At 37.4% G+C, this 24,769-nt stretch overlaps 1 protein-coding gene across 8 annotated transcripts in view; it reads left to right on the forward strand.

Moving 5' to 3' along the window:
* Positions 1 to 24,769, forward strand: part of CEP128 (centrosomal protein 128) — a 417,494-nt gene that overhangs the window by 148,881 nt on the left and 243,844 nt on the right. For all 8 annotated transcript variants that reach the window (XM_079912854.1, XM_079912856.1, XM_079912858.1 and 5 more), the window contains 2 exons: positions 16,147 to 16,323; positions 21,057 to 21,116. In XM_079912854.1, coding sequence (XP_079768980.1) covers positions 16,147 to 16,323; positions 21,057 to 21,116 — 237 coding nt within the window. The remainder of the gene's footprint in view (positions 1 to 16,146; positions 16,324 to 21,056; positions 21,117 to 24,769) is intronic.

Below are 24,769 nucleotides of genomic sequence, written 5' to 3' on the forward strand. Positions count from 1 at the left end.
TTTGGGTATGGTGTTAGGGAGTGATATAATCTCATACTTTTACATGTACCTGTCCAGTTTTCCCAGAACCACTTATTGAAGAGGCTGTCCTTTCTCCACTGTACATTCCTGCCTCCTTTATCAAAGATAATGTGACCATATGTGGGTGTGTTTATCTCTGGGCTTTCTATCCTGTTCCTTTTATCTACCTTTCTGTTTTTGTGCCAGTACCATACTGTCTTGATTACTGTAGCTTTGTAGTATAGTCTGAAGTCAGGGAGCCTGATTCCTGCAGGTCCGTTTTTCGTTATCAAGATTGCTTTTGCTATTCGGGGTCTTTTGTGTTTGCATACAAATTGTGAAATTTTTTGTTCTAGTTCTGTGAAAAATGCCAGTGGTAGTTTGATAGGGATTGCATTGAATCTATAGATTGCTTTGGGTAGTAGAGTCATTTTCACAGTGTTGATTCTTCCAATGCAAGAACATGGTATATCTCTTCATCTGTTTGTATCATCTTTAATTTCTTTCATCAGTGTCTTATAATTTTCTGCATATAGGTGTTTTGTTACCTTAGGTAGGTTTATTCCTAGATATTTTATTCTTTTTGTTGCAATGGTAAATGGGAGTGTTTTCTTGATTTCACTGTCAGATTTTTCATCATTAGTATATAGGAATGCCAGAGATTTCTGTGCATTCATTTTGTATCCTGCTACTTTCCCAAATCATTGATTAGCTCTAGTAGTTTTCTGGTAGCATCTTTAGGATTCTCTATGTATAGTATCATGTCATCTGCAAATAGTGACAGCTTTACTTCTTTTTTTCCGATTTGGATTCCTTTTATTTCCTTTTCCTCTCTGACTGCTGTGGCTAAAACTTCCAAAACTATGTTGAGTAAGAGTGGTGAGAGTGGGCAACCTTGTCTTGTTCCTGATCTTAGTGGATATGCTTTCAGTTTTTCACCATTGAGGATGATGTTGGCTGTGGATTTGTCATATATGGCTTTTATTATGTTGAGGAAAGTTCCCTCTATGCCTACTTTCTGCAGGGTTTTTATCATAAATGGATGTTGAATTTTGTCGAAAGCTTTCTCTGCATCTATTGAGATGATCGTATGGGTTTTCTCCTTCAATTTGTTAATATGGTGTATCACGCTGATAGATTTGCGTATATTGAAGAATCCTTGCATTCCTGGAAGAAACCCCACTTGATCATGGTGTATGATCCGTTTAATGTGCTGTTGGATTCTGTTTGCTAGTATTTTGTTGAGGATTTTTGCATCTGTGTTCATCAGTGATATTGGCCTGTAGATTTCTTTCTTTGTGACATCCTCGTCTGGTTTTGGTATCAGGGTGATGGTGGCCTCGTAGAATGAGTTTGGGAGTGTTCCTCCCTCTGCTATATTTTGGAAGAGTTTGAGAAGGATAGGTGTTAGCTCTTCTCTAAATGTTTGATAGAATTTGCCTGTGAAGCCATCTGGTCCTGGGCTTTTGTTTGTTGGAAGATTTTTAATCACAATTTCAATTTCAGTGCTTGTGATTGGTCTGTTCATATTTTCTATTTCTTCCTGATTCAGTCTTGGCAGGTTTTGCATTTCTAAGAATTTGTCCATTTCTTCCAGGTTGTCCATTTTATTGGCATAGAGTTGCTTGTAATAATCTCTCATGATCTTTTGTATGTCTGCAGTGTCAGTTGTTACTTCTCCTTTTTCATTTCTAATTCTATTGATTTGAGTCTTCTCCCTTTTTTCCTTGATGAGTCTGGCTAACGGTTTATCAATTTTGTTTATCTTCTCAAAGAACCAGGTTTTAGTTTTATTGATCTCTGCTATCGTTTCCTTCACTTCTTTTTCATTTATTTCTGATCTGATTTTTATGATTAATTCCTTCTGCTAACTTTGGGGTTTTTTTGTTCTTCTTTCTCTAATTGCTTTAGGTGCAAAGTTAGGTTGTTTATTCGAGATGTTTCCTGTTTCTTAAGGTAGGATAGTATTGCTATAAACTTCTCTCTTAGAACTGCTTTTGCTGCATCCTATAGATTTTGGGTCATCGTGTCTCCATTGTCATTTATTTCTAGGTATTTTTTGATTTCCTCTTTGATTTCTTCAGTGATCTCTTCGTTATTAAGTAGTGTATTGTTTAGCCTCCATGTGTTTGTATTTGTTACAGATCTTTTCCTGTAATTGATACCTAGTCTCATAGCATTGTGGTCAGAAAAGAGACTTGATACAATTTCAATTTTCTTAAATTTACCAAGGCTTGATTTGTGACCCAAGATGTAATCTATCCTGGAGAATGTTCCATGAGCACTAGAGAAAAATGTGTATTCTGTTGTTTTTGGATGGAATGTCCTATAAATATCAATTAAGTCCATCGTGTTTAATGTATCATTTAAAGTTTAAGTTTCCTTATTTATTTTCATTTTGGATGATCTGTCCATGGGTGAAAGTGGGGTGTTAAAGTCCCCTACTGTGAATGTGTTACTGTCGATTTCCCCTTTTATGGCTGTTAGTATTTGCCTTATGTATTGAGGTGCTCCTGTTTTGGGTGCATAAATATTTACAATTGTTATATCTTCTTCTTGGATCGATCCCTTGATCATTATGCAGTGTCCTTCTTTGTCTCTTCTAATAGTCTTTATTTTAATGTCTATTTTGTCTGATATGAGAATTGCTACTCCAGCTTTCTTTTGGTTTCCATTTGCATGAAATATCTTTTCCATCCCCTCACTTTCAGTCTCTATGTGTCTCTAGATCTGAAGTGGGTCTCTGGTAGACAGCAAAGATATGGGTCTTATTTTTGTATCCATTCAGCCAATCTGTGTCCTTTGGTGGGAGCATTTATTCCATTTACATTTAAGGTCATTATCAATATGTATGTTCCTATTCCCATTTTCTTAATTGTTTTGGGTTCGTTATGGTAGGTCTTTCCCTTCTCTTGTGTTTCTTGCCTAGAGAAGTTCCTTTAGCAGTTGTTGTAGAGCTGATTTCGTGGTGCTGAACTCTCTCAGGTTTTGCTTGTCTGTAAAGGTTTTAATTTCTCCATCAAATCTGAATGAGCTCCTTGCTGGGTAGAGTAGTCTTTGTTGCAGATTTTTCTCCTTCATCACTTTAAATATGTCCTGCCAGTCCCTTCTGGCTTGCAGAGTTTCTGCTGTAAGATCAGCTGTTAACCTTCTGGGGATTCCCTTGTGTGTTGTTGTTTTTCCCTTGCTGCTTTTAATATGTTTTCTTTGTATTTAATTTTTGACAGTTTGATTAATATGCGTCTTGGCGTATTTCTCCTTGGATTTATCCTGTATGGGACTCTCTGTGCTTCCTGGACTTGGTTAACTATTTCCTTTCCCATAATAGGGAAGTTTTCAACTATAATCTCTTCAAATACTTTCTCAGTCCCTTTCTTTTTCTCTTCTTCTTCTGGAACCCCTACATTTCGAATGTTGGTGCGTTTAATGTTGTCCCAGAGGTCTCTGAGACTGTCCTCAGTTCTTTTCATTCTTTTTTCTTTATTCTGCTCTGCAGTAGTTATTTCCACTATTTTATCTTCCAGGTCACTTATCCATTCTTCTGCTTCAGTTATTCTGCTATTGATCCCATCTAGAGTATTTTTAATTTCATTTATTGTTTTGTTCATCATTGTTTGTTTCATCTTTAGTTCATCTAGGTCCTTGTTAAATATTTCTTGCATTTTGTCTATTTTATTTCCAAGAGTTTGGATCATCTTTACTATCATTATTCTGAATTCCCTTCCAGGTAGACTGTGTATTTCCTCTTCATTTTTTAGTCCTGGTGGGTTTTTTATCTTGCTCCTTCATCTGCTGTGTGTTTTTCTGTCTTCTCATTTTGCTTATCTTACTGTGTTTGGTGTCTCCTTTTTCAGGCTGCAGGTTCGTAGTTCCCGTTGTTTTTGTTGCCTGTCCCCAGTGGCTAAGGGTGGTACAGTGGGTTGTGGAGGGGACTAGTGCCTGTGTTCTGGTGGAGGAGGCTGGATCTTTTCTTTCTGGTGGGCAGCTCCACGTCTGGTCGTGTGTTTTGGGGTGTCTGTGGACTTATGATTTTAGGCAGCCTCTCTGCTAATGGGTGGGGTTGTGTTCCTGTCTTGCTATTTGTTTGGCATAGGGTGTCCAGCACCGTAGCTTGCTGGTCGTTGAGCGAAGCTAGGTCTTGGTGTTGAGATGGAGATCTCTGGGAGATTTTCACCGTTTGATATTATGTGCAGCTGGTAGGTCTCTTTTAGACCAGTGTACTGAAGTTGGCTCTCCCACCTCAGAGGCACAGCACTAATCCTGGCTGCAGCACCAAGAGCCTTTCATCCACACGGCTCAGGAGAAAAGGGAGAAAAAGTAGAAAGAAAGAATTAGTAGAAGAAAGAAAGAAAGAAAGAAAAAGGAAGCAAGGAAGGAAGGAAGAAAGAAAGAAGGGAGGGAGAGAGGAAGGAAGGAAGGAGGAAAGGAAGGAAAAAAAAGAAAGAAGATAAAGTAAAATAAAATAGTAAGATAAAATATAATAAAGTTATTAAAATAAAAAATAATTATTAAGAGAAAAAATAAAAAAGAAAAAAAACGGACGGATAGAACCCTGGGACAAATGGTGGAAGCAGAGCTATACAGACAAAATCTCGCACAGAGCATACACATACACACTCACAAAAAGAGGAAAAGGGGAAAAAAATCATAAATCTTGCTCTCAAAGTCCACCTCCTTAATTTGGGATGATTCGTTGTCTATTCAGGTATTCCACAGATGCAGGGTACATCAAGTTGATTGTGGAGCTTTAATCCGCTGCTTCTGAGGCTGCTGAGAGAGATTTCCCTTTCTCTTCTTTGTTCTCACAGCTCCCAGGGTCTCAGCTTTGGATTTGGCCCCGCCTCTGCGTGTAGGTCACTGGAGGGCGTCTGTTCTTCGCTCAGACAGGACGGGGTTAAAGGAGCCGCTGATTCGGGGGCTCTGGCTCACTCAGGCTTGGGGGAGGGAAGGGCATGGAGTGCGGGGTTTGCCTGCGGCAGCAGAGGCCGGCATGACATTGCACCAGCCTGAGGCGTGCCGTGGGTTCTCCCGGGGGAGTTGTCCCTGGATCACGGGACCCTGGCAATGGCGGGCTGCACAGGCTCCCCGGAAGGGGGTTGTGGATAGTGACCTGTGCTCGCACATCGGCTTCTTGGTGGCGGCAGCAACAGCCTTAGCGTCTTATGCCCGTCTCTGGGGTCCCGCTTTTAGCCGCGGCTCGCGCCCGTCTCTGGAGCTCCTTTAAGCAGCGCTCTTAATCCCCTCTTCTCGGGCACCAGGAGACAAAGAGGGAAGAAAAAGTCTCTTGCCTCTTAGGCAGGTCCAGCCTTTTCCCCAGACTCCCTCCCGGCCAGCCGTAGTGCACTAATCACCTGCACTAATCACCCCAGTCCTCTCCCTGAGATCCGACCGAAGCCTGAGCCTCATATATCAGACCCGCCCGCCCGGGCAGGGGAGCAGACAAACCTCTCGGGCTGGTGAGTGCAGGTCGGCACCGATCCTCTGTGCGGGAATCTCTACGCTTTGCCCCCCGCACCCCTGTTGCTGTGCTCTCCTTCGCGGCCCTGAAGCTTTCCCCCTCCGCCACCCAGAGTCTTCGCCCACGAAGGGGCTTCCTAGTGTGTGGAAACTTTTCCTCCTTCACAGCTCCCTCCCACTGGTGCAGGTCCCGTCCCTATCCTTTTGTCTCTGTTTATTCTTTTTTCTTTTTCCCTGCCCAGGTACGTGGGGGGTTTCTTGCCTTTTGGGAGGTGTGAGGTCTTCTGCCAGCGTTCAGTAGGTGTTCTGTAGGAGTTGTTCCACGTGTAGATGTATTTCTGGTTTATCTGTGGGGAGGAAGGTGATCTCCGCGTCTTACTCTTCCGCCATCTTCCCAGAAGTCTGAGTGTGTATATTTGGCCGGATTGGGGGAAATAAAAACAAGAAAACAGGACAAAAATATGTTTTCAATGAAAAAAACCCCATGACTTATATCCCAAAGATTCCTACTATTTAAGCAATAGAGTGAACTTGATAAATAGGGCCTAATGGATTAAAGGATTTTCTAATCAAAAGGGTTTCTGTAAGAACCATTTCTGATCAGTGCATAGGTTATGTAGGCTCTCTGAGATGCTTAGCTAACTCAGTGAATACTTGTTTTTTTCCATAGTTATACTTGTTATTTTAGAAGACTTTCTTTCTCTTTTTTTTGCCTTTATTTTCTATTATTAGTTCTTTTGGGAAATGTGAAAGCTGCAGTGAAACAATTAGGAGACAAATTTTGAGACATCTAAGGCAGTTGCAGTTCACGGGAACCTAAGTGTTGAATTGATTAGGATTTGTAGAAATGTACTTTTGTTCCTTCTCATGAAATCCTTTATTGAAATCATTTGTGAAGTGACACCTAGCAACATATTTAAAGCTATGGCTATGTTGGCTGAAAACACTTAGGAAATAATTTTCTTATACAAAATGTGGATCTTTAAGAAATGGTAATTATAATTCACATTTGCAAGTGTAATTATGATGCCCATTTTTTACAGATGGTGGAAACTGAGGGCGAGGGTGTAGTATAGTGACTTGCCGAACATTGCATAGCTTGTGGTGGAAAACAGGATATGAGCATAAATTCCTTGTATTTTTCCCTTTATTTACTGCCAGTAAAATGACTCACATTTGTGTCTTTTCAATGAAATTTTAGTGTTGAATTTAAATTTAGGGTTATTATATTCAACACATTACCATATCCTCTCTTATGTTTTTTAGCCTGACACAAATTTTGGAATAGAAGTCATCAATGATTTTGTTAGAAAAGTCTAATTAAAACCTGATATTTCCACATAAAAGATATCTGTGACTGGAAAAAATGAATCAGTGTTGTTGAAATTTGTGTTTTGTTTCTAATTTGACCATCTGTTTAGGATTGCTGTTTCTTTCTCATGATGTGGAAAAATATATATGATTGTCAGATGTCTCTTCTATAAAGTATTCACTACTTTGCAAAAACCACAGTTTCACATATTTTACTAAGATAGTAGCAGGCAGAATTCTCTCATTTCCATTTTTTTTCCAAGTACGAGAAAGAAATTGAAGCAAATGAGCTGTTGACTTCTAGCATTTACTTAATGGTTACACTTTACACCATTTTTAGGCAGACTGTGCTCTTTCTTTGGTGCTTCGTCTATTTTAAATAGTGTGAGTAGAGTAAAGCTATAGCAAACTTAAACCAGATACGTTAAATAAACACTAAGATACTATGAGTAAGTTCCTGTCAGATTTCTCTCATTTAAAAACAACAACAATAAAAATAATAATAAAATTGTCAAATTGAAGGTAACATTATAAATTTTGCATTTGCCATTTATAAAGTGCTTTTAATTGAATTCCTGATAGTCATTAAAGCCACAGTAGTCCTTACTTTCACAGAGAATTGACAGAAACACCAGTGTTTACCATGTATGAATCACTCTGCCAGGTGTTAAGAAACAAGTTTAGAATGCAAAGATGGAGTGATTGTGCAGTGCCGGGGGAGCCCAGTTATACATAGAGCTGCAGCGGAGGGAGGGTCAAGATATAAAGATGTATAGAAGGACATTTGGTCTACTTTCCAGACTGGAACACAGGCGTGGAGAAGCCATTTCCAAACTCTCCTCCATTGGCAGTGACCTCTTCACCAACTATTTACACTCACAGAGGTTGATTTTAAGTGAATTTAAGGAGTGAAGTCCAAGTTTGTGTCTTTATGACCCCTGATTTGGACTTGATTTCAAGGCATTTAATCTTTAGCTGAGTGGTTGATAACTATAAGGGCTTGAGAAGAAAGAAGTCCTTTTGGGCACTTGCCTTTAAAATCCTCTATTACTAGTTTGATTTCATTTCCTTGTGAAACTGTGAGTGATACCCATCCTGTGGGTGTAGGAGTTAGGCTAAATAATAGTACCTACAGTTGCTTGTGGTATGTAAAGCCAAGGGGAAGAGGCCACATGAAAGATCTCTATTGCATCTGTGTCAGTGCTCTGCTGGATGTTGAGCAGACCTAGCTTGCATTGGTAGACCCTAAAAGGGAACATAAGATGAATGTCCTGGTTCGTTTACATTGTGTTTCTTTTATCACCATTTAAAGCACCAATTGACTCAGTCCATTTTATCATTTAATCTTGAACAAGCAATGTTCTTTCAGTTAATGCAAAACCAATAACTAGACGGTGCTTATTGTTTACACGAGTTATGTTATTTGGAGATCTGTTTTTAAACTTTTTTTCCCATATTATTTCATAAGAATAAATACATGCTTAAGCATCCTTTAAAGAAAAAAATAGAGGAGAGGAAGAAATTCTGATGGTTTCCAAAGACACAGTAAGCTTATAAACATTTCTCTGGAAATGAATGATGCACTTTTTTTCTTTTGAAAATTAAACAATGTTCGTTCCAAATGCATAATTTGAAACTCTAGTTGTTTGTTTCCTTGTCTGTATTTTGTTTCAGAAATAGAAATGCATCAAAAGTGGCTGATTTTAAATAACGAATGTTATTTCTGTTTCCAGGCATTGACTTAAGAGAAATACATCATAATTACAAAATGGTCCTAAAAGTTAATGAATGCATAAAATACCCTTTAGAGGCATTTTTGTTTCCAACTGTGAATATTAATTTCTAGGAATGTATCCAATACATATCCTAACACCTTTTTGATTGTGCTGCCAGTGATCTTTGTATTGCTCAATATTCTCCTAGAAAAAGATACTAAAAAGCCTGAGGCAAGAATAATTTCCTTAAATGGGGTTAGAAGTTTAAATTTGAATTTCCATTTTTTGACTTCCGTTTTATGGATAACTTTCCTAAGCCTGCCTAAGACCAGGTTATAGATTGGAAAGTCTTCCACACTCAAGTTTTAACATGCATCAAATCATCTATCCTGTTTTCTAATTATGCCATTACTTTTTTCATTTAACTCTACTGTTTTACTAATGCTCTTAGTTCTTACTCTTATATACTATTAATCATAATTTCTTCCCTCCTTTGAAGGAAATAGTATAAAGTATATACTTAGGAGAAGGAAGTGTATATCTAACTCAAAAAATAGTAGCATTTTGATTTTAATCTTCTAGTAGGAATTACAATGTTCTTTTGCTTTCTAAATACATGTAAAGAACTCTCTTATTCTCTCACACATAGACCTATACGTAACTCATCAGCAAATCTTATTACCTCTATCCTCAAAATTTAATCTGATTTACTTACCACTGACAGAGCCTTTACTTTTCTGACATAAGCTTACTTTGATGGTTATAATAACCTGCTACTTACAAGATGCTTGCCCTCAATGATTTGCCTAATTAATGTATTACAAAAACAAACTTACTGAAACACAAGAAGTTATTGAGTTTAGAGATTCTGTTTTTTTTTTTTTTTTTCTTCTTCATTGTTGTGTAGTTAGGGACTATGCCTGGCACATAGAGAATACACTAAAAAAAAAAAAGAAACACTAATGGAATGAATGGAACATTAAAGGATATTTATGTTTCAGAAAGGTTTATCGATTGACTGCTATGTGAGACACTATTAGATGCTGTGATTTTTTTCTCTTTTTTTAAATTTACTTTTTATTGAGCTAACATTGGTTTACAACATTATATAAATTTCATGTGTACAACTCTCTACTTTTATATACACTGCAGTGTGCTCACCACCAAAAAGTTAGTTTCCATCTGTTGCCATACAGTTGATTACCCTTTACCCATTTTACCCTCCCCACCAGTCTTCTCCCTCTGGTAACTATTACTTTGCTCCCTGTATCTATATGTTTGTTTTTGCTTGTTCACTTATTTTGTTTGTTTTTTATATTCCACATATGAGTGAAATCATACGGTATTTGTCTTTTTCTGACTTGTTTCACTTAGCATAATACCTTCAAGTTCCATCTACGTTATTGCAAATGGCAAGATTTCATCTTTTTTTGTCTATGAGAAGTATTTCATTTTGTGTCTGTGCGCACACACACACACACCACATCTTCTTTATCATTTATCTGTTTATGGGCATGTAGGTTGTTTCCACATCATGGCTATTGTACATAATGCTACAACGAACATAAGGGTGCATGTATCTTTTCTAATTAGTGTTTTTGTTTTCTTCGGATGAATACCTAGAAGTGGGATAGTTGGATCATATGGTAGTTCTATTCTTAATTTTTTGAGGAACCTCTATACTGTTTTCCATAGTGGCTACACCAGTTTACATTTCCACCATCATTGCACGAGGGGTGCTGAGGTATTTAAATGAAGAGGAATAAGATCTTTGCCCTAGAGCAACTCACAGTCTGTTGAGGTGACAGACATAAAAGACACACAGAGTAGTAAGTGCTACAGCAGAAGCTCATACAAAGTGCCACAGGAACATAGAGAAGGAACACCTAGTATTCCTAAGAACTGAGGTTACCTGCCATTGCTATAATAATCTCGTGAGTGATGAAGTAGGTGCATGTTATTGGACTTTCATAACAAGTAAAAAAATTCAGTTTATGACCTTCCCTTGTCCTCTTTACTCCAGAGTAGTGTTGGGTTCACAGAAGGCAAAGGATATACGGAGGTTGAATTCATGGGGACTCTTTCAAATTGATCTTAACTGTTGATTTTAGAATTGTTGCTTTATTGTGGTTTTACAATATTTTTGTAAATATTGTGGTTTTAATTTTTTGATACCCATCTAAGTGTTTAATATATAGCCATAATTTTAAGAAATCCATACTCGTGTACGATCTTCTGTTTTTAAGAAATGTTTGAAAAAATAGTTACATCTGACAGCAATTAATGCATTATTTATTTATTTGTTGGCTGTTTTGTCAGACAGCTTGAACTGCAGTATAGTAATTTTCCAGATTAAACTCTTTTCACATTTCCTATAATATCCATAGTAGATCCTTCTCTTTTAGTCATGCTGCAGTTTCTGCCTTGGTTGGCATTTCATGTTGTATCTTAGCTTCCTTGCAGCTGAGTCAGCTCTGTTGGCAGAAGTAATGTGAGCCTTCTTTAGAGAGTCAGATAAATGGCTTCCAGACAGATCCAATTTTTGTTCAGGATAGTTTCATAATTTGCCTTGTAATGCTAGTATCCTGGATTTAAGGCTTAGGCATGATAGTTATCTTGAGTTATAGAAATAGTCTTCCTCAAAACTTTTTAGGTGATGTGTGCAGGACTATAGTTTCAATAAGCCATGCTTCCAGTAACTTTGAATTACATTGCATTAGTTTTAACTTCAGCCCTTAACTTTGATTTCTCTCTTACTGTTTACTCTCTCTCTGTCTCTCCCACCCCCTGCTCATGTATTATAGATGGCCTTGGGGCTGAAATATTGCACACTTATTCAAGTTAGTTTTCAGTAAAGGAAAAACATTAGCTTTGTAAATTAATGATTTATTTAGTGGTGTGAGTGTGCTTTATTTGCTATAATGTTTCTCTTAAGGTGTGTGAAGAACTGTTTTCATTTTATGTAATAACCGTATTGGAAATAAAGTGGGTTTTCTGGAATACTTAAGACACTGAAGGAATCTCATAAGCTTTGGCCAAGGAGATAACATTTTGAACATGCTCTAGTTTTACTGAAGTTGTTCTATTTTCATTAGGATTGTGTCTCCTTGTAATCTTTATAGCCTTTGGGAGAGTGAATGTTCTAATTAGAGGAGCACTTCTTATCCTTTGAATTAAAGGTTCATTGATTAAGCTGTGTGTGTGTGTGTGTGTGTGTGTGTGTGTGTGTGTGCGCGCGTGCGTGTGTGTGTGTGTATGATGACATTGTAAGTAGTATGATTTTTGTTTCCTTTAGACACAAACGTCAACAATGTAAGCCTTTCCTGTCTTGAAGTGGAAGCTTCATGAAACCTCTGCTGTCTTGACTGTGGAACCGTACCTTGTTTAGTGTGGTATTAGGTATACTTTTGAACTGAAATCTAGAGCAGATTTTATGTGTACACAGGTACATCTCCAGTGTAGAGGATGCAGTAGCCCCTAAAGGTTTAGGATACTGTGCATGCTTGATGGGTTTTTTCCCCCTTTTTTGTGGTCTATTCTGAATTTGCCAGTATGTCATATATTTTCATTTGCAGTGATAAGGCTTATTCAGAAATAGTTTTGAGTTATTCTTTCTACTTTATGACTACGTTAGCCCCCATATAAGCTACTGTTTTGCCCAAAGACTTACTTTCAGCTTCAGGTTCAGAGGATTCACTGGTAAAATAACCACTCCACACTTTAATAAGCAAGAAATAAGGAAATTTATTATATTAGTAAGTTACAGTATGAGGACAACCAATATATGTATATAGAGAGGTACATGTACATGCGTCATCAAATTGGGGAAGCCCCTACATCCAGACCCGAGCAGCGCTGGGAAATCCCTGGAACAGTGATCTGGAGTCCCAGCTGGAAGGTCCCGAGCAGTGCGTCCACCCCACGGCTGAGACTTCAGAGTACTGCTCAAAGGAGTCCTGCTCGTAACGCCAAGCCGCAGCTGATGATCACCAGCTTACGCGCAAATATGCAGCTCTGGCCATTATCAGAAATGCTTTGCTCTCTCTTCGTAAGTCTCGGAATGTCCGCTGAACTGGCCAGATTCCCAAGGCCCAGGAAGCTTCGTGACTTACTCCCTTCCTTATCTGTTGGTTTTCAGGCTTGCTAGCGCCATTTCTGCTGACCTACGTGGTCCAGCAGTTTGGCACGTAGCTCCCTTCAGGGTCTTTGTTTGGTCAAAGGCCTATTGTTGCCTCTGAAGCCTGAACAAGACTATTACCTTCCCTAACACCTACTGACAACTTTTTTGAGTTTTTCACATTGGCTTTCTAAACTTCAGTTTTAAGAACTCAACCTTTATAGCATTTCAGTAGAGAGCACTAGTAAGGGAGTTGGGACTCAGTTTACGGGTTATTGCCTCTTTGACTTCAGTCAAGTTGCTTTGTCTGAACTTTGGTTTCCTCATTTCATAAAATTAAGCGTTGGGTTTGTTTTCTAAGGTTCTTTCTCCAACTCAGTCATGGTCTAGGACTGATATCCCTTTTCTTGGATCATATAGACTGTCATAGTCAGCTTAGGCTATCCCCACCCCCCTACCCGCTGCAAAGAAACTCCTTATATTCCCAAGACCCAGGCCTCTGTGTCCATTTACGCTGAAACATTGAAGTTGGACTCTCTGTGTCTTCCATGTTTCTAAATAGTCTCTGAAATACCGCGTCTTACTTCTGGTTCTCTTGAAATATGGTAGCTTTTTGTTAATGTTGCCGTAGAATTACTGCTCCCTCTGATTTCACTAGAAGACCAGGGAATAGCCATAATAGTGCCTAAATATTATCATCTGCTTTTATTAATCTATATGCCTCCAATGAGATGGTTGATTGAATTAATGTCAGCCAGTTTAACTTCCTCCCATAGAGTTAGCTGTGCTTGCTCCATTGGTAGAGCTATTTCTGAAACATGAAAGTGGGAGAAACAGCTAATTCTTTGGGTGCCATAATTAGTGTTTAAATTGATATTCTCAAGCCAGAAATTTCAAGGAGAAATTTGTTGGCTCTGTGAGAGTAAAAGCCATATCTATCTCATTTACTCTATCCCTAGCATCCAGAAGAGTGTACTGCCATAGTAGGCCTTCCGTAAAAATTTGTTGAATGAGTGAAGAAATCAAATTACAGTTGCTTAGGTACAGAATGGAAGAGCTTATTTAACTCTTAGATTTAGGGTCTTGAAGGACATGCAGAAAGGATGGAGGACCAGTATGATGCAGTGTCTGAAACCGAGTTAAATAAAAGAACCTGGACCTTTGCCTGAAACATCAGAAGATTCAGTAGGGGTGGAGGATTCATTTATTTACTTTAATTTTTGAGTATAGCACTTAGACTAATGGAAGGATTTTGTGGCTTTGTCAATTACCCTTTTCCTTGAAACTTGAGTTGGTCGTGTAGGTAGGGGTTGGATGACGATCTGTCAGAAATGTCAAAGAAGGGGATCCTGAAAGAACAGAGAGTTGAACCCACTGCTCTCTAAGGTTTATGTGAGTTTATAGCTCTGTGAGTTTCACTTCAAAGGGAGATTGGACATGATATGCTGTCTCACAGAGGATAGTGAAGTGGATAATGAAATTTTCAGTCTTTGTTAAAGTGATTTCAGCATTCTTGAGAACATCAAAATGTAGAAATAGTTTTGTCTTCTTTTTAATGAGGGAAGTAACAGAGAGCACAGAAAAGTGACAGTGGAAAAAGAAAGATGGCTGTGAGCGAAGAGAGAAAAGAAAGATCAGTTAGAACATCCTCGTGAATTGTGTGGATTTCGAATATGAACAGTTGTCCCCTAAGTATGTCAGCAACCCCTGATAGAGTGTTTTCTTTATTAATATTACATCAGCGAGAATACTGCAGGCCTATGTTTGTTTGGAGGCCTATGTTTGTATAGAGGAAACATAGCACACTTCAGTGGCCTTTGAGTATATAGATCTGCATGGTAGTTGATGAAATGATCTTTACAGTATTGAATTTGTCTGCAAAAAATGTTTAAATCACGTATTTAGCAAAGTGGAGGAGTTTAAAGATGACTATAAACATGTTTCGTGGTCTCCTGAAATTATCAGTTTATTAAGGCAGACAGGTGCAAGACCAAATAATTATCATATAGCTTAGTACATTTTTAAAAAAACTACATGATACATAATATACTGTGGAAACATTCTGCATTGGGAGATCAGGAGAGAAAGGAGACTGGGTCTTGAAGGATAAACTTTGAAAGATAAGATGTATAGGTGGGTAGGTACGTAACAACAAACCTACGTTCTGATCCATATGGCAGTTACGGTTCTCACTGTAAGCTAATGTAGTTAATCGAGTGGTATTCTAGTGTGTACATTTGTCTCTTGTGAGCTTAATGCACTCTACTGCTGAAACATGACTCAACTTGGAGTACCAAAAAGAAAAGAAAATCCAGCTCCTAGGTTTACAAAGCTGAGCTCCAGATTGGGATGATGTACTCATGAAGGTAAATGCTGTCTCATGACTGCCAGTTCCATTTTGAAATAGTGCAATTTCAGAGTGAGTTGTTCAGATGAGATGTGGGCGGAGGAGACATATGTAGACCTACTTGAGAGCTGAAAGTAGTTAAAGTATGAGAGAGTGGAAAGGAGGGAGATGAGGCTGGAGAGAACAGCTGAAGACAGGTTGTGAAAGGACTCTGTTCTTTTGTGCAGAGGGTGTTTCTTTCATTTTTTAAAGTAAGTTGAATTGCAAGGAAATATCATGTATGATTATTCTGCTCGAATGCCATTCCACTTTTCATGATTACTTTTCATTGAAAAATTCTTTGTTATTTTAAATTCAAACTGGTTTGTTGGCCGTATCATCTTCCTGCTTGTGTTGTGTTTACTAGGGTAGGTAAAGATGATTAGGCTACTATGTAATGACTGAAGGCATAACTAGCCAGCCATCATGACTTTTTGGTCCACTGTTTATACTTAGAATTCTAGTGATTCTGTTATTTTCCTCCAAGCCTTGTGTAATACCACTTGAATTTCTCTAATAAATTTTGAATTAAATTGTGTAATCATAATGATTGATAATTGTTTTGTCTAGGGGGGGCCCTAAGTCCTTGTAATCTCTTAAAGCAGCGGTCCCCAACCTTTTTGGCACCAGGGACTGTTTTCGTGCAAGATGTGGGGCAGGGGGAATGGTTCCGGCGGTAATGTGAGCAAAGGGGAGCGGCACTTGAAGCTTTGCTCACTCGCCTGCCGCTCACCTCCTGCTGTGCGGCCCGGTTTCTAACAGGCCGCGGACCGGTAACCGCCTGGGGGTTGGGGACCCCTGTCTTAAAGGGTTCTTTAGAAACCGCTTTTCATTAAGTATATTTGCTTACTTGAAAAGTACCTCCATCTTCTATCAAATTTTCATGACTCAAAGCATTTATGCAGTGTAACTGCATTTGAAACCATAGACATTTTAAAAAACTGTTTTAATGAGGTAAAGGTAGTAGTAACACTTTTTTCTTCTCCTGAAATGAAGAAGCACTGTCTTATTTGACATTTTGCCTTTTCTAGTGTTTTACTAATATTTATTGAAAGCTGTTTTCTAATACGCTTCTTTGAGTTGGTTGTACAGATACTACATGTGTTTCTTGTCTCCACTTAATAATTAACTTCTGTTTTTATTTCTTATCAATGCCTTAGGAAAAACATATAAACAATGAAGAAGAGCACTCAAGGAGGATGGAAGAGGCCAGATTGCAGCTCAAGGATCAACTTCTTTGTCTGGAGACTGAACAGGAATCCATTCTTGGTGTGATAGGAAAGGAAATTGATGCAGCTTGTAAAACCTTCTCCAGGGACTCAATGGAGAAATTGAAAGTAATTATGAGTTCTCATTGTGCCTTTCAGTTAGTTTCCTAATATATAATTATAAGAAGATTTTAATGCATGGTTACATGGTAGTCACATTTTTATTCCAGAGAGTTTTATGAAACAAAATAATATCTTGCATTTTTTAGAATGAGCTATTTTATCTATTGTACATTCATGGTAAGAGATAGTATGCTGTTATTCCACTGAACTGCCTGTATCTCACTCTGTAAAAGAAAATGTCTTACAAGGGAAGCAGCAGTTCTGACTAAAACAAAATCCTTCGAGTGAAGAAGCCTGGATTTTGAATTTTTTATTATCACTGGTTATTTTTGTTGTTGTTAGTATATTACTGGCTAACATCTTTTGAGTACTAATTACATTACGGATACCGTGTAAGTAAGTACTGGTGTATGCATTCTCTCCCTTAATTGCTGAAACCACTCTATCCTTTAGGTACTCAGATTAAATCCATTTTAGAAAAGAGAAAACAAGGCTTGGAAGGGTTAAGTAACTTGCCCCTGGCCACGTATCTAGTCAAAAGCTAGAACTAGGACTTCAAACCTCGGGTGTCCAACTGTGGAGCTTAAACAAGTAACCACTGTGCTATTTGCCTTCCCTATTTAAAAAAATTACATTTACTTTCGTTTTCCTATCTTTAAAATGGCTTATTGCTACTCAATATGTAGTCCTAGTGAAATGATAAATAAAAACATGTTAATCATGGATGTTCTTAATTCCTTGAAGGTAAGCACCTCTTTTGACTCTAGGTTCTAGTACTGCTGTGTTATATACAAAGAGCATTGCAGTGCTTTAATATGGTATAACCAGAATACATTATAATTTAGCCTATCATTTACCCCGTATTTATTTCATCTGATGATATGACAGCACTCGAATTATGATATTATGCATAAAGGTTTTTTTAAACCTCTTCAGATGTTTCTTCTTATTATTTTGTCATTCATCTTTTTTCTCATATAAAATATTCTTCCCTTGGACTTCCCTGGTGGCACAGTGGTTAAGAATCCGCCTGCCAGTGCAGGGAATGTGGGTTTGAGCCCTGGTTCGGGAAGATCCCACATGCCGCGGAGCAGCTAAGCCCGTGTGCCACAACTACTGAGCCTGTGCTCTAGAGCCTGCGAGACACAACTACTGAAGCCTGCGCTCCTAGAGCACGTGCTCTTGCAATAAGAGAAGCCACCACAGTGAGAAGCCCATGCACCGCAACGAAGAGTAGCCCTGGCTCGCCGCAACTAGATAAAGCCCGCTCACAGCAATGAAGATCTAATGCAGCCAAAAATAAATAAATTAATGAATTAATAAAAAAAATACTCTTCCCTAAACTACTTTCCCCTCTTTCTTCCTGCCCATCTTTTTTTTTTTTTTTTCCTTAAGTAATGTTTTAAAGAAAATCAAGTGATAATTCTACACTTGTGCCTTAGGATTCAACTTTAAAAGAAATATTTCAGCTGGTAGAATTTGGTGGAGTTGATGGAATTTCTACAATATATATTTTTATATACATTTTTTAAAAAGCTCAGACGTCAATTTGAGAGGACTCTGAGCCAAGTATGAGAAGTAATTGGCTTTAGGGGAAAACCAACTTTCAGTCCTGTTATAATGCTGGTTTATTCTTTTCCCTGTCGAATGATGCTTTATTTAGGACTTGTCTTGTTTACATATATTTAAAGCCTTGAAATCCTAATTTTATCACAAAGATGCACAGATTAACAATGCAGTATTTATTCTGTATTTAAGAATTTGTGTCAGGATGGCTTGTTTTCAGTCAAGTAGTGTTGTAAAAATGGAAACATTTGGATTGTGTTATAAGATATATAAACCTTGTTATGGCCAATTACAGGCTAAAACATAGTGTGCAGATAGCAGATGGCTTAAATATTTTATTTCTTTATGAGGTTCAAATTATCCTTCCAATATTCTGAAAAGTACCCTATTCTTTAATAGGCTTTCAAGAATGCAGTGACTGTGGTAATAGGTCTTTACACCTCTTCCCCTAGAGAAAGACTAATTCAATCTTAGTGATGGGTGGAAAGTAAATCTAAAAGAATGGAAATTCTATTAAGATTTTTTTTTAAGAATTCTTTTTTTTTCCATTGTGGATCTCTTTCCATTAATAACTTCTGTTGTTTCATTCCTATAAAATTGAAAAAAAAAAAAAGAGGAATACTCAAGAACATAACACTTGCTCTCACCTCACAGAAACCACCAAGGTGTTTGTTAAAATAAAATTGATTCTTTGATTTATAGTTCAGAAATATAGGGGAGATCGGTGGTCCTTGTAAAATGTTTTCAAAATGGAATAATTCCAATTATTCCTGGTCATTTGTTCATTTTTGAAATATTGCTCATGAAATTTTCAGCCATTTTATGTAGAAAGTGACTGTCTATGGAATGGATTGCATAATAGATATGCAGCAAATGAGTCTGAGAAAAGTCTTTGGGAATATTGGCATTATTTCTAATTATATTTTCTTTTTTCAGTGCCATATTTATTACTTATTCCACATTAGTAAGTGCATGCAGTGATTGAAAACCTATGGTTAGACACTTAATAAACCACCACTATTATGAAGCAATTAGAAAAGTGTCTGAATTAAAGATACAACATTTTCATTGACCAATCTTTGATAATTCCAGAGCTTTTCCCCTAACACTTGGTTTTAGCATTTATTTGTGGAGCATGAAGAGTATAGGCTTTGGACCAAGACAGATGTGGGTTCAGATTGTTAATATATGACCTTGGATGAGTTATGTAATCTCTATTCTCTCTAAGAATTCATGTCCCATTTATAAGTTGGGTTATTATGAAGATAAAGTAAAAATAGATATAGAAGGTGCACATCATAGTGTGAAGTATCTTGCACTTAGTAGATACTCAACTAATGATAGCTGTCCTTATTATGTAGAGCTTTTTTTGTAGTATACTCATATTACCATGTATATGGCTTCTGTTTCTCTAATCTTTTTATGACAAATGCCTGTTACAGTGCTCTTGTCATAATAGACTTTGAAGTGCATTTATTTATTTATTTATTTATTTATTTATTTATTTATTTTTGCGGTACGTGGGTCTCTCACTGTTGTGGCCTCTCCCGTTGTGGAGCACAGGCTCTGGACGCGCAGGCTCAGCGGCCATGGCTCACGGGCCCAGCCGCTCCGCGGCATGTGGGATCTTCCCGGACCGGGGCACGAACCCGTATCTCCTGCATCGGCAGGCAGACTCTCAACCACTGTGCCACCAGGGAAGCCCTGAAGTGTATTTATTGATGCTTATATCTTGATATGCAGTTAGTAGTGATAATGGTGTTCTGTATGCCTGACTCTGTGCTAACACCCATTTTATTTAATTTATACCTTGGCCTGAGGAGGTAGTTTACTCACTTTACAGATGGTAACCTACAGCTTAGAGGAATTAAGTCACACCACTTATAAGTGATCAAGTGACTGTTCTTAAATACTAAACTATATATAAATTTGTAAAGCAAGTCACAAAATATGAACATTGTACTTATCTCAAATTATTTTGGACTTTAATCTTGAGCACTATACCTTAGATCACTGAAGACTTGAGACTATGACATAGATCAATGAAAAAGAATAATAAAAACATCATAATCAATGACAAATTGATGTTTACAAATATTCAACATGGTACAGAGGTAGAAGAGGAAGAAAACACTATGGACTAGAGTGATTAAGGGAAATCTCACTGAAAAGGCAGGCAAGACACAAGAGTTGAGTGAGATTTAGATAATGAGAAACATGGATGAGGGAAAGGTTGGATATAAGAATGTCACACTCTTGTATATGGCATGTGGTCAGCACTCATTATGCATTCATCATATGTCTAAATGAATTACCTAATGATATTCCTTAGGGGAATGATGTGCACACACATTAAGAAGTATAGAAGTATTTGAGAATAGGAATAGACATCTCTTGCAAAGGGATAGGATATTTTTAAGCAGAACATTTCTAGGAAAACGTGATGCAAAAATATCATAGGTAGCACAGAGTTCAAAGAAGGTAGGCATTGAGAAAAACTTGTGTTTAAAATTAGGAAGTCATTGACAACCTTTGAGTGTAGTTTTATCAGTAATAAGGCAGAAACAGAGGACAAGGGATTTTATAAATGAGTTGGTGTGAAGGTAGAATTTTGTTACCATCATGAATTACAAAGCGATGTTGGTATGAAGTCATATTGATTAGGTTCTGTCAGTTCTGCACAACCATTAACGAGACAAAATGGCCCGCATAGTATAAAATTAAAGAAGGAAAAATGAGACAAAGAATTAGGTTTCTATGTAATTACATCTAACTCACTGTGAAATACATTACCTGGAACAAAACTGAGGAAAAGAAACAAACACAAATGAAATAAATTGGTTTAAATGAGGCTGCTTGCCATGCAGAACTCCATGGAATCAGACTCAGTGATTCAAGCAGTAATAGCACTTGAAAGGTGATTCATGTCTCTCTATGTGAGCTAAATATTTACTGTCAATACATACATACATGGATACATGTATACATGCTTACATAAATAGGCATGTTAAATAAATAATGGTTTGGAATTGGTTCCATACTTGGTATGAACTTTCTTCTTTTTAAACCCTTAACTTTAGACACTAAACTTTTGGGTGTAATGGTGAAGAATTTTCATTTATGTAAGTTCACCTCAGAGAAAAATCTAATAGACGATTTCCTCTTTTTTGTAGGTTTTTTCATCTGGTCCTGATATTAATTATGACCCACATCGCTGGTTAGCAGAAAGCAAGGTAATTAATCTTTGCATCCTAAAGTTTTCATAATGTTTATGACCTTCAAGTCATACTATTTGGGCTAGTCATATATTTTGACATATAACTGAGCATATGAAAGCATAATACTTCATTGCTGGGAAAGATATCATTGTAATGCATTCCAGAAACTTCCATGTTCTTTTAGTTTAACATTTAAAAATTAGCTTAAATATATAGGCATGGAATGAGAGAATAAATGACAGTAAGTAAAACTGTTGAAATAACAGAATTAGACTGTCGGAGAGACAAATTCCTCTGCCTTTTCCTTGGGATAGGCCTTGTCTCTGGAGGTGCACAAAGGTCAGGGCAGCTGTAACCAACCTTCATTTACACATATATACTTACATTCTGATTCTGGAGGGTTAGCTCAAAGCCTGCCAAATCTCTTTGTGGCTCAAGCAAATCATTCATCTCTCTGGGTGTCTTGTTTTCTCATTTACAAAATGGGAGGGGTAAACTTTGTGTTCTGAAGATAACTTCACTGCTTCATGATTCTTTGGCATTATGATTTAAATTTAGTGGAAGGTAAACAAAAATAAATAAATTGAACAATTTGCTCATTTTAGCAAAAAAGATTCTTCTACACTGTGAAATAGTTATCAGCTATCTTCATAGATCAAATCAACTTAGAAATTCACTAATTTAAATATATAGGGAGTTATGACCATATAAGATGTTGATACCTGTTTATTCAATTATCAGTACTTAAGCACTTGCATTCCTTTTTAGAATAGTTTTTTTCAGCTTTAAATTACTAAAATCTTCCATCCCATTTAAATTCTATAAGAAAACCAACTGTACTATAAACCTCACCAATTGTGGTCCAACTTAGGATTTTATTGCAAGAAAGAAACTTTACGTTTGTACAATATCCTTATTTAAAAATATGAGCAAAATGAGGTTTCTGAGAAGGTATGTGACTTTCTCAGTGCCATATAAAGAGTGAGAAAATGTATTACATGCCATGTCAGATTCACAATTAACATTCTTCTTATTATGTGCATTACCATTTAAAGTCTTTGTTCATTCAGCCAAGATTTGTTGATTGAGTACTGTTTTGTATACAGACATTGGGGATATTAAGTGTTAGCAAGCTGTGAAAGTTAATAGGGAAAATGTAGATGTAAACAAATTTTAGAAATCCATGAAGTGTTTTATATTGTTATAGAAATATGTAAACATTGACAAAGGAACACAGAAGAAGGAAGAACTATGGTGTTCATGTTGGGAGGATGGGAGGGTATGACACTGCCAGCATGTCAGAGAAGGCTTCTGCAAAAATACAATGTTTAAACTTAGTCATACACACAATATGTAGAAGTACTCTAATTGGCTAAGTATAACAGTGGCAAGAAGATGAATATTTGAGTCAACACAGATAAGGCCCTGAGATTTGTGAGTAAGGTACAGGTGGGAGGTGGTGCAAAAACAGAGTTCATTTTGAAAACCAGGTATTCATTAGAGAAGCCTCTTTAAAAAAAAATTCTTAATAAGAAACTAACAGTATTATGATTGAACATTGAAATTTACTCAGCCTTATAAAATTTTCTCTCCTACTTTAAATACAGTGATCCCGTGTATACCTAACCATTTTTGATAGAACCAAATGCAAACTTGTATTTATGCTACCTGTATAGTAAATTTAGAATAGACATGTTTTGCTGTCTCAGAATTTTTTAGATAGAAACTTCTTGTGCATTAATAAAGAATTTCTCTTTTTTTCCCAACTCCACAATTTTGACAACAGAGTAATGTACTTGGAATTTTCTTTCAAGTTAAAATCTTTATCATTTCCGAACAGAAAGCTTTCACTGCTGTTGTTCAATTAAATTATGAGAGCCAGAGATGACTCTTAATCATAGCTCTTTAATTTGGGAGCGAGTGAGCCGTTTTCCCTTATCATTTAATGGGATTGAACTTCTGATCAGACAAGTTTTAATACTGCATGAGGCAACTGTTCCTCTACAGTGTAAAAGGGTCATGATAAGCAATACTACGCTGACCAACTGACTAAGGAGGAATTGACTCTATTTACTAGAAAGATGGCTTAGGTTATTGATGGGCTACAATACTGTAATTCCTGTGAACTATGACTGGACAGCTCTATAAGTATTGAAGATAAGATCTGACATCAAAGGACAAAAACTATATGGAAAGTAGAATTGCTATTCAGCTAGTCCATGCTGACATCTTGCTCTATTAGAAGGACCTCTGATTGCATTTGGTAATTGTTTTCATAAATCTGCCAAATGAATTTCTTCTTTTAGTGTTAATTGTAGAAGAACTAAGGGACTGGGTGGGAATTGTGTCACTGTTGCTTGGTTGGCATTGGTGACATAACATAAACATGAAACCCAACTAAGAGTTGGACCAGGTTCATAGATAAAATGACCAATAAAGGGTAAGAAGAATACACTGCAGGGAGGAAGAGGGTTGAGGTGGTCGTTAAGTTATGCAAGGAGTTCCCATAGATAAAGGATTTGTGTTTATCATAAATCCTGACAAGGCATGCAGAGGCCAAATTTTATTCAGTTTAGCAGAGAATTTTCTAAGTAGCTACTATGCCCCAATTTTATATTACATGCTGTGGATATAACGAATGAATTAAAGAAACGATCCTTCCTCTTGAGGAACATGTTTTCTTTAGAAAAGTCGACACTTATGTAGATAATTTCAACATTATATGTAAGAGCTGTAACAGAGGTATGTAAAAGCTGCCTTGGAGGCTGATGTCGCAGATAAATCTTGAAGCCAGCCAAGTAAAGAGGAAGGAACATACATACAGAGTAAACAATTGTAGGAATGGCCTGGAAGAGAAACAGCATGATAAATGCAAAAGAAACCCCAAGTGATTTGGCAGTACTACATACAGTATGGAAATGCGAGTCAGGGAATGTCAGGGATGAGGCTCCAGAAGGAGGGAGAGATTAGATCCATCAAGAAGAGCATTGTATGCCATTTTCAAAGGTTGGGTCAGCTCTGCATTTAGTGGGGAATCATGAAGGAGTTTTGAACAGGAGAGTGAAATGTTCGTATTCATAGTTTAGAAGCTTCACTCTGATAGTGATGTGAAAGGTAGATTAGAGGTGGGAAGCCCAAAGGCAGGAACACCAGTTAAGAGGTCTTTGAGTGAGACCCAGGACTCTGGTTGAGGTAGGGTGAAAGTTTGAATTTAGGAAATTGTAGAGATTCAGAGGAAGGGACAGACTGAAGAAACATTTTGGTGACAATATGCAAGTGATGTTTAATGTTATGTCAGAGGTTGATGGAGAAGGAGGTGTCCAGGATTTTCCATTTAAACTAGAAGACTACAGTCAAAGGTTAGTATTGGAATAGACAGACATGCAGGGTCCTAGGTAGGCAAGCTAGCAGAAGTATTGGAAGAGTTTCCACCACAGGGATTGATATCCAGAAAGTTCCATCTGGACAGGAATGCCTAAAGAGAAGCAGAGACAAAGGCATAGAGCAGAGTTTAGCTTCAAATCATGGAGAGAAATGAGAAGTAGCTAAGACACTTGCAGTGAGAAAGTAGGCACAAATCATCAAATCTAGAGCCATCAGGCACTCACTTTCAGGATGGAACCACAACACTAGCAAGCATCACTCTTGATCCCAGATCTTAACTTATC

The sequence above is a fragment of the Stenella coeruleoalba genome (assembly GCF_951394435.1).
Source record: "Stenella coeruleoalba genome assembly, chromosome: 2".
In the NCBI taxonomy this organism is placed as follows: Eukaryota; Metazoa; Chordata; class Mammalia; order Artiodactyla; family Delphinidae; genus Stenella; species Stenella coeruleoalba.